The sequence below is a fragment of the Ochotona curzoniae genome, unplaced genomic scaffold, assembly GCF_017591425.1.
Source record: "Ochotona curzoniae isolate NIBS_2020 unplaced genomic scaffold, NIBS_Ocur_1.0 contig_2294, whole genome shotgun sequence".
NCBI classification, from domain to species: Eukaryota; Metazoa; Chordata; class Mammalia; order Lagomorpha; family Ochotonidae; genus Ochotona; species Ochotona curzoniae.
This window is the reverse complement of record NW_024465405.1, coordinates 4,845,585-4,864,701: the sequence shown is the minus strand read 5'-3', so window position 1 is coordinate 4,864,701 and position 19,117 is coordinate 4,845,585. Positions and strand designations below refer to the sequence as shown.

At 55.9% G+C, this 19,117-nt stretch overlaps 3 protein-coding genes across 3 annotated transcripts in view; all 3 read right to left on the bottom strand.

The window, feature by feature from the left end:
- The window catches only part of RBM44 (RNA binding motif protein 44), a 39,670-nt gene extending 33,280 nt beyond the window's left edge, over positions 1–6,390 (bottom strand). The window contains exon 1 of the mRNA XM_040972434.1: positions 6,297–6,390. Within this exon, the coding sequence (XP_040828368.1) occupies positions 6,297–6,390 (94 nt within the window). The remainder of the gene's footprint in view (positions 1–6,296) is intronic.
- The window catches only part of LRRFIP1 (LRR binding FLII interacting protein 1), a 57,662-nt gene continuing 44,409 nt past the window's right edge, over positions 5,865–19,117 (bottom strand). The window contains exons 19-23 of the mRNA XM_040972433.1: positions 10,727–10,776; positions 9,440–9,560; positions 8,362–8,441; positions 7,424–7,528; positions 5,865–6,643 (exon numbers count right to left, since the gene is read on the bottom strand). Of these exons, the coding sequence (XP_040828367.1) occupies positions 6,533–6,643; positions 7,424–7,528; positions 8,362–8,441; positions 9,440–9,560; positions 10,727–10,776 (467 nt within the window). The 3' untranslated portion in view covers positions 5,865–6,532. The remainder of the gene's footprint in view (positions 6,644–7,423; positions 7,529–8,361; positions 8,442–9,439; positions 9,561–10,726; positions 10,777–19,117) is intronic.
- On the bottom strand, positions 14,408–19,105 carry LOC121151129 (leucine-rich repeat flightless-interacting protein 1-like). Its single transcript, XM_040972354.1, has one exon. The coding sequence runs from the start codon at positions 17,269–17,271 to the stop codon at positions 15,370–15,372; it is 1,902 nt and encodes a 633-aa protein (XP_040828288.1). The 5' UTR covers positions 17,272–19,105; the 3' UTR covers positions 14,408–15,369.

Sequence of the window (19,117 nt, the reverse complement as noted above, 5' to 3'; positions counted from 1 at the left end):
ACCCCCAGGATTTCAGGATCATAATGGACCATGCAAGAAAGCTGTCCCCTCGCACGGACTTTATGTCACGATCAAGTGGGTGTTTCCAAAGCTAATTCTGCCGTTTGTTTCACCTTAAGGCAGGACGTTATCCATTCTGACCGTCAGTCGGGGAGTTCTCAATAGATAATAGACAATATCAGTCAGAAACCCAGGCCTGCTACCTTCCTCATCCTACGACTTTATCTTATCCGCTAGAGGAGAAGACGCATCACAGAAGGAAACCTAAAGATCATAGACAACCTTAAATACAGATTCCCACCACAACCACGGGCCTAACAACCCTACATTAGTCAAAGCACGTTGTACAAATGTTAGCGTAAACATTCTATGGTCAAAGGGGGCGGTATGAGTTGTTAAAAGACTTTACCAAGCCCATATCAGCAACAACGCCCAAGCTCACATTGGTTGTGGAGACCAACTCGCAGGGGCAAACAGCAATGCCTAAATAGATTACAGAATTCTCAGCGGGCGGCCGGGTGTCCATGCAGAGTGTGAGTGGCTTGAGGTGGCTGGGCAGCCATCGCCCAGGCCTTGCCTTGCAGCAGGAAGCTCCTCAAGGCCTTGCCAGCAGGGGAGGCTGCTTCGCGCCTTCACGTCATTCACACCCACTGCACGGGCCCCAGCAGAGCGGAAGGTGAGAGAAGCACACACAGGGTAAGCTTCAGCTGTGGTTGAGTCTGCTGATTGGATCTGAGAACTCAAAACAGGTTGCTGCAATGTCAGTTCCCTGATTGGTTCGGGAAGCATGCCTCATTAGCATATACCTTCAGGGCTCTGGGTATTAATCTAGTCCTCTAGTCCTCCCTGATTGGTTAAATCTGGAGCCGGTTTTCAGAAACTGGCCAGGGGACTGATCTGAGAGTGAGCAGCTCCGTGGCCAGCCGCTCCCGTGGCGTCCCCTGCCCGGCTACTGACGCGGGGATTTCTCGCTTCAATAAATCTCGCTTTGCTCACTGTCCCTGTCTGCAGGGAAATTGTTTGGTGTGAAACAAGGTCACATTAGTCATCGTGCAACAGGCGACACTGTGACTCTGGTTTGACGCGGGTCAGCAGTGGACTGCCTTGTCAGGCCTTGAGACTCGGTCAGGCCTGCTCAGAAAGGCTGGATGAGTTGCCCTCAGCCAGCCAGCTTCAGGAATGCTGGGCCCGTTCTCAGGTTCCTTATGCGGGGACCTGCCCATCGCGTGGCACTGGGAGAAGGTGAGGCGGGGCAACAGTCTGGGGTTTTCACAGGCTGCTTGGCTGGCCCTCAGACCGACAGCATGAGGGTGCCACCTGAGAACTGCGCTGCCCTTCCCGTGGAGGTGGTCTGCCAATGAGCCCTGGAGGCCGTGGGCGCAGCACCCCATGCCTCCGTTCTGCACCCCACACCTGACATGATCCCCATCCCCGGGACACTGTGGCCTCTGGGCACCTCTATCCTGCCAGCTCTCCCTAACTTTAGGATCTTCATTCCTTGTCCCTCTGTTCATTATTGCTCACGGCATGCAAGCTCTTTTACTTATTTATTTTTTAATTGGAAAGACAATTACAGAGAAAGAAGGAGAAGCACAGATCTGCTGATTCACTCCTCAGTCACGAAGGCTGGTGCTGAGCCAGACCAAAACCAGGAGCTGGAAGCTTCCTCATGGTCTCTTGCAGAAGTCTATGGGTCCATGGGCCCGGCGCGGTGGCGCAGTGGTTAAGGTCCTCGCCTTGCACGCCCGGGATCCCATATGGGCGCCGGTTGGGAAAGCAGTCGAGGACGGCCCAAAGCTTTGGGACCCTGCACGCGCGTGGGAGACCTGGAAGAGGCTCCTGGCTTCGGATCAGCATAGCATCGTCTGTTGCGCTCACTTGGGGAGTGAATTATTGGACGGAAGATCTTCCTCTCTGTCTCTCCTCTCTGTATATCCGCCTTTTCAATAAAAAAATAATAAAAATAAATCTTTTTAAAAAAAGAAGTCTATGGGTCCAGTCACTTGGGCCGTCCTCTGCTTTCCCAGACACATTAGAAGAGAGCTGGGGTGGAAGTGGCACCATGGCACAGGAACTGGCACGCACAGGGCACAGACTGCTGGACCACAGCCCAGCCCCCTGCTTTCACCTTTTTTTCAGAGCATTTTTCATCATCCAAAATTGTATCCATTGTTTATAATATAATATAATATAATATAAGATAATAGATATAATATATAATTATTATATATTATTATATATTATATAATATACATTTTATATTATATTATTATTATTATATTATAATTATAATAGAACTGCTGCATCCCCAGGGCTTGAACAAGTGGATTCTAAAAAAGCCCAGATAGGCTGTCTTCCAGAAAATTTGACATTGTTCTTAATACATACACATGCATGCGTGTACACACACACACAGGTGTTTAGGGTATAAACAGAAGTATTACGTACCTTAAAAAGTAACAGCAGAGTCACCGGCTTCTAACATGGCAGGGATCCCTGGGTACTAAAAGCGTTTTCCAGCAATGACACACCTGCGCCCCAGCTGCTTCAAGTTGTTGCTGTTGAGCCAGCTCCTTCTGAGATGTAGCTTGGCACAAGTGTTGCAGCTGAACTGGGTACATTCTGTTTTCAAGGTGCCCTCACTACTGTGATAGTGTGTGTTTCTTTGCCCGTTTCAACTTTGCAAATGGTGGCACGTGGGATCTGGTCTTTTTTTTTTTCCGTAGTCAATGCAAAGAGAGAAATCACGTGCTTTCACGTTACCCCATACAAGGTCTGCACGGTCCTGCGGGGAGGGGGGGTCGTGGGAGTGGCCATTGTCTGGTTCTTTCACGGTCCCTGAACAGAACTGAATCTAGGTTATACAGAGCTATCGTCAGTGGTGTAAGGAGTTATTCCAATAGCCCACCCTGGACCCTCTTCCTCACAGCTCATGAAATTCGCCCAGTCCAGCCGATCACCAATCAGATGTAACCTGGCATTTCACCTGAGAATCCCACCCCAATCTCCCGGCCCTTCCCGCCACTCTGCCCACTTACCAATCATCCTTAGGCAATCACCTGTGACAGTCTCAGGCACCAATCCCCTGGGGCCTGCCCTCCATCCCTCCCAGTCCCTGCCCCCACACCTTGCGGCTCACCTGAGTGACATAACAGCCCCAGGTGCGGCTCTGGCGCTCTCTCTTCTCCTTCCTCCCCCTTGCCCTTGCTGCTCTGCCACCACCCAGTGCCGTTCCCACCCTGCTGGAATAAACCTCCTAAGATACCTCGCTGTGTCTGGTGTTTTCGGCTCACAGTAAAGAACCAGGCTGCGGGAATTAGCTGCGAGTAATAATATCGTAACAACTAGAACTTTAACTGTTTTAAATAACTAACAAGTGGCAACAGTTAAAAATTTTAAAGTGAATTTATTTGTGAAGCACGCAGAGGTCCCATCTGATTCACTGCAGACCCACAACAGCAGGGGCTGGAACAAGCCAGAGGCAGGATTGGGGAGCTCACTCCAGGTCTCGCAGGTGGCTGGCAGGGATCCAAGCACTGAGCCATCACGTCGCCTTCCAAGATGCGTTAGCAAGGGACCTATGTCTTCCTTTCTTCCCATTGTTTGTGACATGTCCTAAACCGTCGGGTACCGCAGGCACCAGGCTCCCTGTGAGGCATGTTCTGGTACTCCCTGTCTAACCTTCCCCTCTTCCCCAACACATCCCACCCTCCAGTGATTCTGGTTTTGTCTGCAGGAGAACGTGGGTCTTTGTCTTTCTGGGCCTGCCATACTCCACTGGACCCGTCCTCGGGCACCCACATCTCCATCCGGGGCTCTAACGCCTTTTACAGTCGCGATCTGGGGCGGACACTCTGGGATGAGACACTGGTACCCCAACAAGTGTCTTATCTTCTGTGCCCCATGTCTCATTTTTCAAAGCTTGTATATTTAGATCTCTTCACATTAAGATGTTTTAAGATGACAGTCAGCCACGGTGGGTAGAGAATGAGTGCGTAAGCCACCACCTTGTAGCCCAGTGGAGGCAGGCCAAGGAGAACCAAGGCAAGCAGCAGGTCTTGCGCAGCTGTTGGGCTGCATTTTGCCTGGCACACCTGCATTGCATCTCAGAGTGCCAGGTTGGAGTCTGCTTCCCTGCTTCCCTGCTTCCAGCTGCTGCGCACCCTGCAAGGCATCAGGTGATGGCCCAGGCACCTGCACCTCTGCTTGCCACGTGGGAGACCGCAAAAAAGCTCCAGGCTCTCATGGTTGAAAAAAAAAAAATGATGTATTTTTATTGGAAAGGCAGAATCACAGAGAGAAGGAATGGCGTGGGGAAGATTTTCCGTCTGCTGGTTCACTCCACAAATAGCCACAACTGCTGGAACTGAGCCAATCTGCAGCCAGGAGATTGTTCCAGGTCTTCCAGGTGGATATAGGGTCCCAAGGCTTTGGGTCGTCCTTGACTGCTTTCCCAGGCCACAAGCAGGGAGCTGGATAAGAAGCGGAGCAGCCAGGACATGAGCTGGCGCCCATATGGACTGTCAGCACTTGTGGGCCGATCATTGGCCAGTGGAGCCATCACGCAGGCCCCAGGCTCCGTGTCCCTGAGCGTGGGCTGCTTAGGCCTGGCTACTGTAGGCATTCAGAGGAGTGATCAGTAGAATGAAAGGTTTTGTCTTTTTTTGCATTTCAGAGCAAATGAAAGGAAATTAAAATTAAGAAAAGTAAATCCGGGTATGGAAATCCAAGCAGGCTGGAAGCTAGAGCTGAGGTGGCCTTCCCTGCGGTCAGCATGCTGGCTGCTAGGGAGAGACAGGGCCAGGCACAGAGCTGGAAGCAGGGAAAAGCAGGCACTAGTGGGAGTCGGACTTAGGGCTGTCCTCAGGGGCAGAGCTCAGGGGCGCCAAGCATGCCTGCTCCCCACTCCCCTTGGCTGTTGCTGCCCACATGGCAGTGGCAAGGAGCCCCTTGGTCTGAGAAGTGCCTATGTCACGCTTCAACTCTTGCTAGCCCTGTAGGTTTCCTGCCCAGGCTGTGATGTTCTTATGCCACGGAGCCATGCGCGAGGACTGGCATTTGTAAGAGGACTCGAGCTGGCCACAGGGTGACTTGGCTTGGACTGCAGCAGGCTGTGTGAGCCCAGGTTACCACAATCCAGGACCTATCCAGACATGACATTCCCTCAGTGGAACCTTAAGGCCTCGTGACAGGAACCCTGGCCCCTGTCCACAAGCCCTCTGGGGCTCATCTCTGAGCCAGAACTCCTGTCCTCCCTCCTGCGTCCTCGTGGTGTGGGGCTCAGTGACACTGCCCCAGCAGGACACAGAACTCAGCAGGCAGCTACACTGACCTCTGCCCGAAGTGTGCTCATGGTCTCTCGCCTCCGTTTACATTTTATCCCGAGTGCGCCAATTCTGTGAACTGACCCTTAAAACAAGCAAGGAAAGCAAACCGGAAGAGAGGGGCCAAGCACCCTGGCACGGGTAAAGCCGCGTGCCTGCCTGCGATGCTGATGCCCTAAGCGGGTGATGGATTCATCCCAGGCTGCCCCGTTTCTGAGCCGGCTCCCTGCTCACGCACCTGGGAAAGCTGTGAAGGATGGCCCAAGACCCCCAAAATCTCAGCTTTGGAGTGGCCCAGCCCTGGCCAGTATGGCCATTTGGGGAGGAAACCAGCAGGCGGAATAGTTCCTCTCATCTCCTCTCTGTGTTTCTTCTTCAGTGTAACTTATTCACATAAATGGATAAATCTTTAAGAAAAATAAAAAGGGTAAGAAGAAACAAACCGAACTGCTGTGCCTGAACGCAACTGGGTCGGGCGCACGCAGGAATTCGCAGGGAGTCAAGCTCTTTTTTCTCAGCAGAAGAAACAAGCCACGCTGCTCAAAATCTCCAACATTTTATTTTTTTTTTAAATTTGTCTAACAGTACGTTCTTCAAAAGAGGCCAACAACTTCAATTCCAAATAGAAGGATTAAATAATGCAAAAGAAAAGCAGTTGCTCTCAGTGACGCAAACGCCTAAATACCCTGGAAAAAAAGTATCTTTGTGACAGAAGTGATGCAAAAATTCCCTAGAAAAACGTCATTTGTTGCCCGACGAGAGTCATTTTAAGGTCACTTTTATGTCTAGACCATCTCGTTGTTTCTGGCGAAAGAGTTCGGTGTGGTAATGGCTTGTGGTTCCCCGGCTCTCGTGTAAAGAGTGTAGACTAAGAGACACTACTAAGGAAGTCCCATTTCACCTTCATCGTGAGCGCGACCCCTGGGCGCAAGACTCCAGTTCCCTTCATCTTCCCTGGCCTCCTCCTCCCACTGCCTAGGAGAGGTCGTGGTGCCTGCGAGGCTGGGCGGCTGCCGGGCCGTGTGCTGAGCGAGCCTGGCCGGGCAGGGTCTGCAGGCAGGCGCATGGCGGCAGAGGGGGCTCCCACAGGTGGGCCGGGGAGCAGCCAAGAGTGGCGAGTGCTCCCCGCCTGGTGCTCTGCTCCTGGAAGGCTGGGGAGGACAGAGAGCCGGCGGGCAACTGGCCGGCTGCCTGCACAGAGCCCATGCTTACTGCTGGGACAAGAGTGCACTTCGGTTGGCTTTCATTTTTTCTAGACGCTTCACTAAGTGGCCATTGCTGACCTCAAGCTCCTCTGTTTTATCCAAGGCAGATCGCAGCTGAAAACAAAGAGGAAAGGTTGTGAACTTGGGGGACTGTCTCTCCTCCGAACCTCACCCGAGATACGGTCCCTGCTAGGAATCCAGGCCTGCAAAAAGGCACTCAGCCCCACCGACCTCTGGGCAGCCAGAAGCTCTGAAGGCCAGGGAGGCCACACCTGGGGGTCAGGCCTCAGGCTGTGGGACAGGGCAGGAAACCATGTTGGCAGGAAGCCATGCTGGCAGGCAGCAGAGAGATGCAGGTGCCTTGGGTGGTGGGATGTTGTGGCCCTGTGGTCCTGAGGAAGTGCACCACAAAGAGGCTAAGGCTTCAAGCCGTCTGGGCAGGAAGTGTCAGGCCTGCAGGATTCCCGACCCACACATCCTTACAGACACCAACACAAAGCTCCCCAGCAGCCAGTGAGGCTGAGCGGGCAGTGAGGGCAGGCCCGGCAGGAAGCCTGGAGTGTGGGGGCGGAGCAGCAGGTGTCCACGAGCAGCTCCCTTCCCCAGGGTACTCACCCCGGCTGTCTCCACCCGGCTGGAGTCTACTTCTTCCCGGCCGTTCCCCGCCCCGGGCTCACCCTGCACAACCCAAACCACAGGGAGCTAAGAGGCCTCAGGAATTAGGATACGCATGGATGGGTCTAGACTGATGCCTGACCTGATGGCTCCCAGCAATGGTGCTGACCCTGCAGCCCTGGCTGGCTTTCCAGGTGGGTTTGCATGATCTGGCTGGGCACGCTGACTCCGGGGACATAGGTCATGCCCTCTCTCCCTAGAAACAGTTCCGGAATTTACCTCTCTTTGGAGTTTCCGCTTTTCAGCCTTAAGTTCATCTTCTATTTTTTCTGCATTTTCAGCAGCCGATTTATAACGTGATACTTGACTCTCTAGCCTTATTACCTGGAAGGGAGGGGAAAGCCAGGTGTAGGACGGTGCGGGGCGCGAGCCTGCGGCAGCAGGGACAGTTCTGCAGGCTTGGCTCCACGGGCTGTTTGTCCCTCTTAGCGACCTCACTCTGATGGGGTCAGGGACCCGCGGCCCCCTGAGCCTGCTCTGCCAGGGTGGTTTCCCTTTGTCCACACTCTGGCAGAGTGGGTCCCGAAGCGGCAGCCAGGAGCAGGGGCCCAGCCAGGCATGCGGTCCTGGGCATCAGAGCCTCAGGCCACGGAACAGCACCTGAGGGTACCACGCTCCTACTAGCTCCAGGAAAATTCATAAACATTCCTGTTGCCTACACTGCCTGCACAGCTGAAGTGGGTGCTGGGCATGGAGTCCCCATGAGAGAAGCAGGCTGGCGTTAGACGGGCCGTGGGCCTGGAGCCTGTCTGGGGACAAGGCTGAAATTCCTGTGGGAGAGGCATGGCCTGGCACGCAGGGCCTTCCAACCAACTGAATTCTTTTTAAAGAAACAACACATCTTCAAAACTCCCAGGCCACACCGGTTGTTCTCTACCAGGGCCAGCAGGAGCCAAGGGGAATGGCTCAGTCCTGTCCCTTGCCTCTCCTCCCTCGGGCTCCCTGCACTTCCCCTGCTGGGACACCATGGGTCTGAGCAGGGCCGCTCTCGGCGCAGCAGCGGGGCCGCTCTCGGCGCAGCAGCGGGGCCGCTCTCGGCGCAGTAGCAGGGCCGCTCTCGGCGCAGCAGCGGGGCCGCTCTCGGCGCACCAGCAGCAGCGGGGCCGCTCTCCGCGCAGCAGCAGGGCCGCACGGCCGGCTGAGAGCTTGGCACGTACGTTTTGTTCTAATGTAGTTATCTCTTGCTCGGATTTTGCAAGTTTAAATTTGAGGTCGCTGATCTGTCTGTTGGCGTCCCCTAAAGGTTGGGAAAGAAAGAGAACGTCAAGCTCTGGGGATTTTCCAATGTTCATACAATAATGATTCCTGGGAAATGAACCCTCACTTGGGAATCTCTGGCCAACCTGTCTGCTCCTGCCTGGGGCACCACGACGTGCCGGACCTGAGAAGGCACCGCCTTGCTGGGCAGCCAGTCGGGACAGGGTGTCCACACCCCTGCATGGGCACGGCAGCCGGCCACATGGTGTCTGAGTGCAAACCAAGGAACAGGAGGGGCAAGGGCCGCAGTGTACACTCATCTCCCTTAGGCTGGAGCTGTGCTGCAGTGAGGTCAAACCCGTTGCCCACACCAATCCGGCTACCCACAGGTGAGTCTGGGAAAAGTGCAAAAGGTGCCCCAGGTGTGGGGCATCTGTACCCACACGAGAGACCCAGATGGAGTTCCAGGCTCTCAGTGTCACCTGGTCCAGCCACCGCCCCAGCTTTGCGCCCATCTGGGGCGTGAACTAGCAGAGGTATGGTTGCTTTCTCTCTGTGGCTGTGCCTTCCAAAGAAATGCATAAGCAAATAAACACATCTTTAGAAAAATCAACTAATTTCCTTTAGGCCCTTTTCCATATTAGTGGTATTAATAATCATCTTAAGTCTTTTAATGCCATCAGATGCAAAGCCTGATGGTGCAGCAGCTGGCGAAGGTGATGTGGTTACTCCCAGGGCGGTGTCCGGAAGTGACTTAGGGACGCCTGGGTCTACTTCACAGCTTTGTGCATATATCCTCATGCTGTCCCTGCACATTCCTGTCATGGCCCTTCAGGGACATCTTTGTGGCATGGGGGCTGGACAGGTTCTGCCCTGTGGTCCCTGTCTCCTGGCACAGGAGAAGGAGTGCGCTCACGTCCCCTGGGGACTGGCCATGGGCTCCAGGGACTGGCATAGGAGTTGGACAGGTTCTGCCCTGTGGTCCCTGTCTCCTGGCTCAGGGGAAGGAGCTTGCGTCCACTGGGGGCTGGCCTTTACTTTGCAGATCTGCCACATGCAGGTCCATCCCATTCTCCAGGATGTCGCCTTCCGGCCGCAGAGTGTCCAGCAGCTTGCCGTTCTTCTGCTTCCCCTCCAGCTGCCCCTGGAGTTTCTTGATCTGAAAACGCCCGCAGGCAAAACAGGTGAATGTCCAGTCCGCCCGCTGGAAAGGCTGTGTGCACATCCGCTCACAGATTGCAGCAAGGAGCTGAAACCAGACCCTTTCTTACCCCAGGCTCATCAGCTACTGGGGCCAGGGCCTGGGTACCCGGTGGGGGGCACAGTTTGTTAGCACCAAAATTGTGGTAAAATCGTGGTACAAGGTCCCTCCCCACCACCTTCCACACGGGCAGTGCCTCTTCCTCCTAAGAAACACTGCGAGTACTAAAGCCCTCGGGCCCCCAGGGTCCCAGGAAAGAACCTGGGACATTTCCACCACCCCGGAGGTGCATTATCCTGCAACTCCATGGTAGGGCAGATATTTGTGCTGCGGAAGGACTTTGGGACTCACAGAGGTGATTCAAAGGCGGCTTGGATTCTCGGAGTTAGCAAGCCAGCCCCAGGCTGCCACCTGGAAGCCCACACCAGGAGGCTGCCAGGCCCAAGGCATCGGCTCCGGGGGGCGGCTTCATGGACAGGGAGTGCTGGAGGTGGTCTCCTGCCTAGGGAGCCCTGGGTCAGGAGCCTCCTGCAGGTGCTGCGTGGGCAGTACAGCGGTTGCTCGAAGACCATGGGGACCTGGAGGGCACTATCTCAGGGTGTTTAGTGCCTTTTCCATTTCTGAAAGGACTTTCAACCAAAGGGTTCAACTCGGGCAAATTCTGATTGGGCTTCTGAGGGCAGACCAGCAACAGTGTCACCCTCAGGGAGTGGCCATGGAAGGACTGACACCACACACCCAGTAGGACAGTTGTCTGCTGTCTCTTGAGGTAGGAGAGGAGAAGAAAGGCTATGGGGACAGCAACCCGGGGGTCAGGGGGCCAGGGGACACCTGCCAGACAGGGCTGCTGACAGCCGAGACAACACTGTGTCAACTCAGGGCACTGCACGGAAGACGAGAGGTGACCAGTGGCTCCTGCACGCCCTGCTCGGCCGACCCGTGGACGCCTCTACACGCTGCTGGAGGCAGGACCAGCACTGATGCTCCACACACCCCTCTGGCTTCCCTCACTGCACCTGCCAAGACCTCGGGCATTCTGCTGATCTGACAGCTACTTCCAGGCACCTGGTCTAGAGGCCTGGCGTCCTGGCCCAGAACCTGCAAAGTAACAAAAAGCTCGTTACCTGTTCCAATAAGCCTTCCCGTTCATCCATGAGCTTTTTCAACCTAGTGTCTGGAGAGAATCAGAGAGACACGGTATGTGAGGCTGTGCAGTTTACCCCTCCCACGTGGCCGAGCTGAGGGACGGGTGTGGGGTTAGTGAGATGGAGGATGAGGGGTGAGGCACGTACCGTGGATGAGGCCACAGACAGCACTGGGGGCGGCTCGGCCCCCCAGGCATGCTTCCGAGCAGGAGCAGCGTCCGGCTGCGTGCAAACAGCCTAGTCTTCTACCTTAGGCAGCATGCAAGAACGCTAGGGCCACAGCACACTGCAACACAAGAGCTCACAGCCTCACGGCTCAGCGTCGCCGGCCACCGACAGACCTGTCACAAGAGCGCCGGCCACCTGCGAGCTGCCCCTCTGGCCGGCACGTCTCTCACACACTCACAGGCGGCAAGGCTCAGACTGGACATCCACAGCGCTTAAGTCAGTCTGCACACAACACGTCTGCTACCTCAGCTACCAAAAGCTGTTGTTCTTTTGAGGAAAAAAGTGCAGGAAAAGTTGATTTCTCTGACGGCCATAGGCCCAGGCATTAAACTCTCCACCCACCCCCAAACGTCAGCGCCCGGGGCAGAGCAGACCGAGGTCTAGGGAAGGCTCAGGTGTCTGCGGGAATCCCACACCAGTCTGAAGGCAAAGGACACGTGATGGTGAGGATGCCGGGTCAGCCAGTGTCCTGGCAGCTCCCATGGCACGGGCTCCCATAAAGTGCTTCTATCAAGATGTGGTCCGGGGCCCAGGATGGTTAACCAATTTCCCTAGGGGCTTGTGGGGCTCAGGGCTGCTGGTTGATCACCCCTACATGCTGCTGACTTTCCAGGTCCGTGCCTGTACCTCAGAGTGGAAGCCAGCCAGGGCCCTCGCTCCCCCAGGAGCCCCGCACTTCTGCGGGCTGGCTCCACACTCCTGGTGGCCTAAAGATCCGCTCTGACTAGCCACAAGGAAAGAAAATCATTCCTAACAAATGTTTCTTGTTTGCACTTTAAAAATCTAGGTATGCTATAATCCAAGTCAACAATCCTTCCGCGGTCATTTTTGCAAAGACCCTAAGCTTGTCATTTTGTGAGGCTAATAAAAAAGTCGTACATAATATAAGCTTATGTGATTCCTTTAAATTCCATCTCAACTTGCATGGAGCTCAACAGCTTCTGACAGGCGCGCCGTTCCTTCCCCTCAAAGCTGGGGCAGAGGGCTCTTATCCAGTCCCACTTTCCGATTCATATGTTTTACACTTCAACACGCAAAAACTAAAGGCATCGTAGGAGACAGTAATCGCGAGGCTAGTGTGTGACTCCTTTATTCTTTTCCTCGGAAACATCCAACGTCCGAGATAACCAGCAGAAGATGCCCAGTGAAGTGACAGCCAAGGTCACCTGACCTTCGGTTTCAGGGCAGGAAGAGCAGGACAAGCAGAGAGGCAGGACTTGGAAAGGACGGAAGAAAAGGAACAGCTACACAGCTTTGAGCAAGTGGGAGACGGAAAAAGGCAATGCTGTTTGATGCGAAGACACAAAGAGGTTGTGTTTTACAGCCCCAAGAGTCAACACGTCTGACTGAATGCGGGGCAGCAGTGACACCATGGCACATCTGGCGGGAGGGCTGGAGGCCCAGGCTACGCCATGCTCACTCCATCAGCTGCGTCGGTCTCGAGCTCAATGTGTGAACAGGCATAACCCGTCCATTTAAAATGCCAACATGTCAGAGATCCTGACATGGGAAACAGACAAACATGGCCTTTCAGAAACACCCTGGGATGGCCAATCCCAGGCAAGGTAGCCCCTCGTCCTGGACTCCCACCACTGTCCAGGGAAGCGGCTGCACACTCACCAAGCCCGGCTTCTTCAAACACTTGTCCCTGAGCTGCAGTCCGCCCCGTCCTCGGATGGCCGGGTGAGGCATGGCGGGGTTAATCACGACTTCGTAGGTGGAGTTGGTCCTCTCCACCACCCAGGGCTATCACGGAGCCACCTGGGGAGGCTTCCCCATTCCCCACCCCCTGTAGCTGGGCAAGCTGAAGAAACCAACGGGGGGCTTGGGGGGGCTCCCAGCTGTGCCCAGGGACAGCCTGTCACCCTGCCGTCAGCTTTCCTCCTGCCCGCGGCCATGCTCTCTCCTGCCAAGCGCAGCCAGGGCCCAAAGGGATCTCGCTGCCACCAGCCGCTCACATGCTCACATCGTAATCCCAAGTGCAGGGTGGTGGGTGGGAGGAGGAGGAAGAGCAGGGCGAGGTGTTCTACAGGCACCCACGGTCCTCCAGGCAGCTCCTGGGAACCCAACTGGCAGCAAGGCACCGCTGCTGCCGAAGTTTTGAAATCACATTTAGGAGTGGCCTTCAAAACACTGTTTTGTGAAAATGTAAAAATGTATCATTTAATTCCATTTTCCGTGCAGTTTTGCAAGTACCAGGGCAAACCTCACTCTCAAACACCCGCCTGCTTTCCAACCTCGGGAATCTGAGCCCGTTACTGTGCTCTGTCCTGTGCACGCGCACACACACTGGCCCTGCTGGTGCAGCAGCCACGCTGGGGCCTGGACCTGACTCCAGGCAACAGCGGCCAGCATCTCAGTCTGTTACAGCGACATCGGAATGGTCTCGGTTCCCGGGGTGGGGGTGGGGGGCGAGCCTTTGATGCAGACTTTCTGAACGCCCGCATGTATCCGCATGTGACCTTAACCCCAGCCCCTCGCCCCTGCAACGATGGCCTCCTGGTAATTTACAGGCCTTTGCTGTGCTTGCTGGTCATCGTGTGGGCGTCTGTGTCACTGCCCCTAACAGGGAGACATGAACTGCTGAGGCTCACCAGGGAGGGTCTATACTCACCCAGCCACGCTCAGCCCACTGTTCTTTCTCAACACAGCTGTCTGCAGTCCTACTCTGACCACAGCCGATGCTGAGCGGTGTGGTGGGACTGTTGGGTGGCTGACATGAGCGCCTGGAGCAGCTGCGGGCCTCACCAAGTGCCTGGTGAGTGGCATCCCCAGAGGGCACGCAGCACAGGAGCGAGAATGGCTGTCTAGGGCACATCCCGGCAGAGGCAGGCTCTGCTAAGGACACGTGGACTAAGGCCCTTCAAGGTGCCGCAGAGACCTGGGCTGCAGTCTCCAGCAAAGCGTGTAGTTTTCTATTTACGTGGCAAAGAGGGGAGGGCTCTCACCCCATCCTCCCTGTCACTGCAGGACACCTTCACAGAAATGCCCAGCCTCTACCCGCCTGTCCCCTTGTACCCTTCAAACCACTCTAATGCTCAGTACAGCTTAGCACAGCTCCAGGACAAAGACCCCTCAACTGGGCTCCCCGGCTCTCGCGAGAGGACCAGGGATGGCCTGGCGGCTCCCTGGGGCAGCCCCGCCCACAGAAAAGCTGGAGGACCGAGCGAGCTGGGAGGCAGCACTACTTTCTGGTGGACCACAACCAAAGCTAGATTTCGCCCGAGCAGTCCAAAGACTGGAGCCACAGGCTTGTCAAATCACAAAACACGTTTATTTCATTTGCATCGGAACACAGGGCTCGCCTTCCATCTTCCTGAGGTACCAGCATTCTGCACCCCGTGACGCAACAGTGACCTGAGCTGGCATCACCCCCACGGTGCCCACACCACTCACAAAGCACGTTCCACGGTGCCCACACCACTCACAAGGCACGTTCCACGGTGGCTTTATATTTTACAATGATTTTTTTAAAATTTACCTTTACAATTATTTTTAAATGTTTCTTTATATAGAAAATATATGTATTTCCTGTAGGCAGTTCAAAACAATAGTTTTGCAATAAGAATACACTGAGAAGCAACAAATAAAAATATCTATGCCAAAATACCAGAAGTGATTCAACTTTTTCCAATGTCCTACAATGGACTCATGGGCAGACTGCGTGGGGCCGATACGCTGTGCCCGGCCTCTCGGACAGCAGACGTGGCTTCAAAGGTACAGCACAGCTTTAAGCAACTTAGCCCATCTCCACACCACAGTCACAAATGCAAGTTCGAGACATGTCGTTTCCACACAAAACTTAAAAGATTCTGTGTATAAAATAGATTTGGTCCAGCATCATAAAGTGAAGGCAAAAGCATCGTACCATCAAATGCGGGCAGGTACGCAAGCGCAGGGTGAGCCGTGACCGTGGGAGGGGGAGAGGCCAGCGCCGCCCCCCAGGTGCGTCTGGGCACGCGCCGCCCCAGAACGGTTCACTGCTGCTCTGAGGCGCACGGCCTAAGGACACGCGGCCTTCTCACCTTTACAGAAAACAACACACACACTGAAGTTAAGATGAACGCACACACGTTCCACTGAGACCTTTTTAAATACCCGTGATACCCAGGAATGTCGTTTGGCCATTTTAATATATTTGGTCAAGAACTTCCACACTCTCAGCATAAGGCGATCTTCCCATCTAAGCTGGAGGATGCGCGGAACACACTGCTGCTGGAATGTTCTCTGTCCGAGCGCGATGCCGAGTGCCGTACTGCTGCCTTTCTGACCTGGGTGACAGGAGCTCCCCGCAACAATGGGGAGTCAGGTGCTGATGGTCAGGCAAGGGGTTCTGCCATCGGAGGGACCAGGCCCAGCCTCCAGGGCATGCCTGCCTCTGCCAGCCTCTCAGCTCACGACAGAGTGCAGTCCTCCTTGGCGCGGCCCTTCTCACTGACCCCCTTCGCACCCACTCTGCTGTTCCCCTCCTCTCCTTCTGGGGCGGACAAGTTGCCGTCTTCCACACTGCCGTGGCCACCTGCAGCCTTCCCGGCCGTCTGACTCGGCTGATCACACATCGCTGGCGTGTCTGCACCTGCTGTGTGGGAGGTGTCGCGGAGCTCCTCCAAGGGACTCGCGTCTTCCAGCAGGGTGCTGCCAGCCCCATCCTTTTCAGTGTCGGCTTTCATGGCATTTCCGTTGAGTTCTTCGTCACTAGCTCTAGAGCCCGGGGCTTGCGCTGTGTCACTGGAGAGACCACGCGTGTCTCCCTCAGCTGTGATGCTCCCTGCTGTGGCTTCTGTGTCACCATCTTCTTGGTGAAGCTTTCCATCCGGCGTACTTTCGGGAGTTCCTGGACACTCGGGATTTTCGCTGCTTCCCGCTGTGGTCTCCTGCTCTGGGTCTCCCAGCGGCTCCTTCTGCACTTCCTCGGCTTGGTCTGGGTCAGCAGGTCCGGCCTGCTCGTCCCCAGCTTGACCGGGCTCCGCTTCCTCGCAGGCTAGCTCCTTCCTAGTGTCTGCCTGGGATTCTGCAGCAGTCGCTGCCTTCTTCTTCTTGTTCTTCTTCTTCTTGTTCTTGACCTTCTTCTGCGAAGGCTCCATGGCTTCTCCCTGCTGCTCGTTCTTGTCCTCGGGCTCCTTCGTGGTCACTGCGCTGCTCTCGGCACCTGTCGCTTGCTGCGCTTGCCGGTGGCTGTCCCCAGCTGCTGGAGAGGCAGCGACACCCTGGACCCTCTCAGCCTCCACTTCTGCCTCTCCGTCCTCCTCGGCACTGTTCTCCCTGCTGACGCCTCTGCCCTCCACGGGGCCTTCCTGGGTGGCAGGCTCTTTCCCTGGACCCTGCCCTGTGCTGGGGGCCGGTGCCTCAGGGCTGCCATCATGACTGGCCATATCTTCGCTATCCCTGGAGGAGCCTGTGGCCTCTGTGCCCCTGTGCCCAGCATGAGAGGCCCCTGCCTCCTCCATGGCCCCAGTGTGGTCTCTGCTCTGCTCCATGGGGTCCAGCCTGCTTGTCCTGTCACCTCCAGACGTCTCCATGGCAATGGGCTCTGGACACAGGTTGGGGTCAGCTCCACCAGAGCTGTTTTTCAGATCCTCTAGTTTCTCTTCCTCCTGCATGCCTGTAGAATCTGCACTGTGGTTTTTGATGTCTGGCCTATTCCCAGCACCTGGGACTTGATTCTCTGAAGCCCCTGCCCAGCTGGGCTCCTCTGAGGACGCTCCGGGCTCCTCCGGGGACGCTCCAGGCTCCTCCGGGGACGCTCCAGGCTCCTCCAGGGACGCTCCGGGCTCCTCCGGGGACGCTCCAGGCTCCTCCGGGGACGCTCCGGGCTCCTCCAGGGACGCTCCGGGCTCCTCCAGGGACGCTCCAGGCTCCTCCAGGGACGCTCCAGGCTCCTCCGGGGATGCTCCGGGCTCCTCCGGGGACGCTCCAGGCTCCTCCGGGGATGCTCCAGGCTCCTCCAGGGACGCTCCGGGCTCCCCCAGGGACGCTCCGGGCTCCTCTGGGGACGCTCCGGGCTCCTCCGGGGACGCTCCAGGCTCCTCCAGGGACGCTCCAGACCCCAAGGCTGACAAGGTCGTGGCCTCCCTCCTCTCGGCTGGCTCTGGACGTTCGGGGAAAGAAGTGTTATCTGGAATGTGGTTTTCTACCTGTTCCTCATCTCTGGCATTTCCTAACGACCCTGGGAATGGGGCACTGTCCCCCGAGGTTCTCTGGTCCTCCACACTGCCACCGGGCTGCAGCACCCCTCTGTCCACACCATCCTGTGCTGCGTCCTCTCTGGGCCGGGGTCGCTTGGGATCCTGCGCCATTCCGCTCTGCCCCACATTGTCCTGTCGCACCTCCACTCCACTGGTTCTCCCTAAAACACCATTGAGAGAATTGCAGCGATCCTGTCATGTGCTGACCCTTCAGTACACATTAAAACATAAACCCGGGCTCTGCTTCCTTCCCAACCCTGTTCCTGGAGGGACGCAGAAAGAGACAGAGAGAGTCTTCAAAGAGCCACAGGAGACAGGTGCCCTGGCCAGCGGCACGGCAAAACAGCGACCAGCGTGAGCCCCGTGTGCACTGGCACAGCTCCGAGGCAGGTGGGCTGGCTCCGGAAGTGCAGCTAGACAGAGGGGAAGCGAGGCCGGCTGGGAGAGCCCAACTTGGGGCTCGCTGCTGCAGGAACACCAACTGCTCACCCCTCCACAGGTGTCAGCCTCCCCGCCTCCCACACAGCCCCTTTCTTAAAAGGCTATTCCAGTTGGCTTTTAGGAACTCTACCTCAGGTCACCTACATGCCAGCAGGAGTCTCCCAACCCCGCTCCAGTCAAAGCAGCGGCCAGCAGCTTCTGAAAACCACTCAAGCCGCACGCTTTGTTAAAGCAGAGGTCACCCCCGTCACAGGGCACTGGTGGCTCTGGAGCGACTTCCTGCCAACAGCCCACCTGCAGGCTCAGTGCCTCCACTGGGGGCCACTGCCCACGGCGGAGGACATCTAACCCAGCCAAAACGGAGACAAGTGTTCCTAATCTTTGTAGGTCTTTGAAGTAGAGAGGTCTACTTCGCCCGTCACAGATTTCTAGCTATAACTGCATTTGTTTTAATGAAGCAGTATTCACTTGTCAATTGCACTACTACTGTGTTGGGAAGTCCCCAGTCTGTCACTGATGGAATGTGCATTAAAACACCCAGAGACCGCTTACAAAACCGGTTTCCGATTTCTGAGTGTCTCACGAGATATTTAACATGCATATTTGCATCACAGCACGGTCGGAAGAGTGTAACTGCCATGAATTCATTTATCCCTTCTCACCAGCTTCAACACAATAGCTAGAGCTAAGGTGATGCACTACCTCCCTGGGAGGCAGGCCCTAAGAAGCTGGGGCCTGCCGGTCGGAAATGCAGACACGGAAGCCCCTACAAAAGGTAGGACTTTGACCTTACTCCCAGCCTTGCAGGGGGTCACCCTAAAGTCAAGTCCTGTGACAGACATCAAGAACTTGTGTCCCATCACCGAAAACTACATTCCTGCCATCTAGCGGGCTCTTTGTTTTCTGTTCTTGCAGAAGCAAGAGTGGCAGAGGAAGAAGCACCATCCCCTGTGACAGGTGGGTGTGGTCTGTGACTGACAGGTAGGTGTGGTCTGTGACTGACTGACAGGTGGGTGTGGCCTGGCTCCCACTGGGAAGGCCCCCCACTAGCACTGAGGCTGCCCTGCCACCCTGACACGGCCAGGCCTGAGCACCAGGCTGGGGTGTGCACACCCCTGGCAGCTGGGACTGCGGGATACATCTGGGTAAGGTGAGCCCGCAACCGTCGGCTCACCTCCCTGACAGCTGCAGTTTACTCAGCTCTCTGGACAAGTCTGCGACAGGGCAGCTCAGACAGCCACAGTCGGCCACGCATCTCGGGAAGGCTAAAGGGGCTGGTGGGCGCTGAGGCTTGGGGCTAGTTTTGCTTGGCAGCTATGAAGAGCGAAGGAGACGTGTTCTCGAGCTGTCGGTGGTAAGCACTACATAGAGTTGCATGCCGGACGCTGCGTGGGTGACCACGTCAGTAGGCAAGAAAATGACCATGAAGTGACGGGACAGCAGCATGCTGTACGGCTGTTAATGGATGCATGGAAGGTGGGGTCAGTGCTGATGGGAGAGGGAGCACGCAGCCACA

What these genes read in the sequence shown, in the direction of transcription:
- LOC121151129 (XM_040972354.1), bottom strand. Translation starts at nt 17,271, where the DNA reads ATGGCGCAGGATCCCAAGCGACCCCGGCCCAGAGAGGACGCAGCACAG.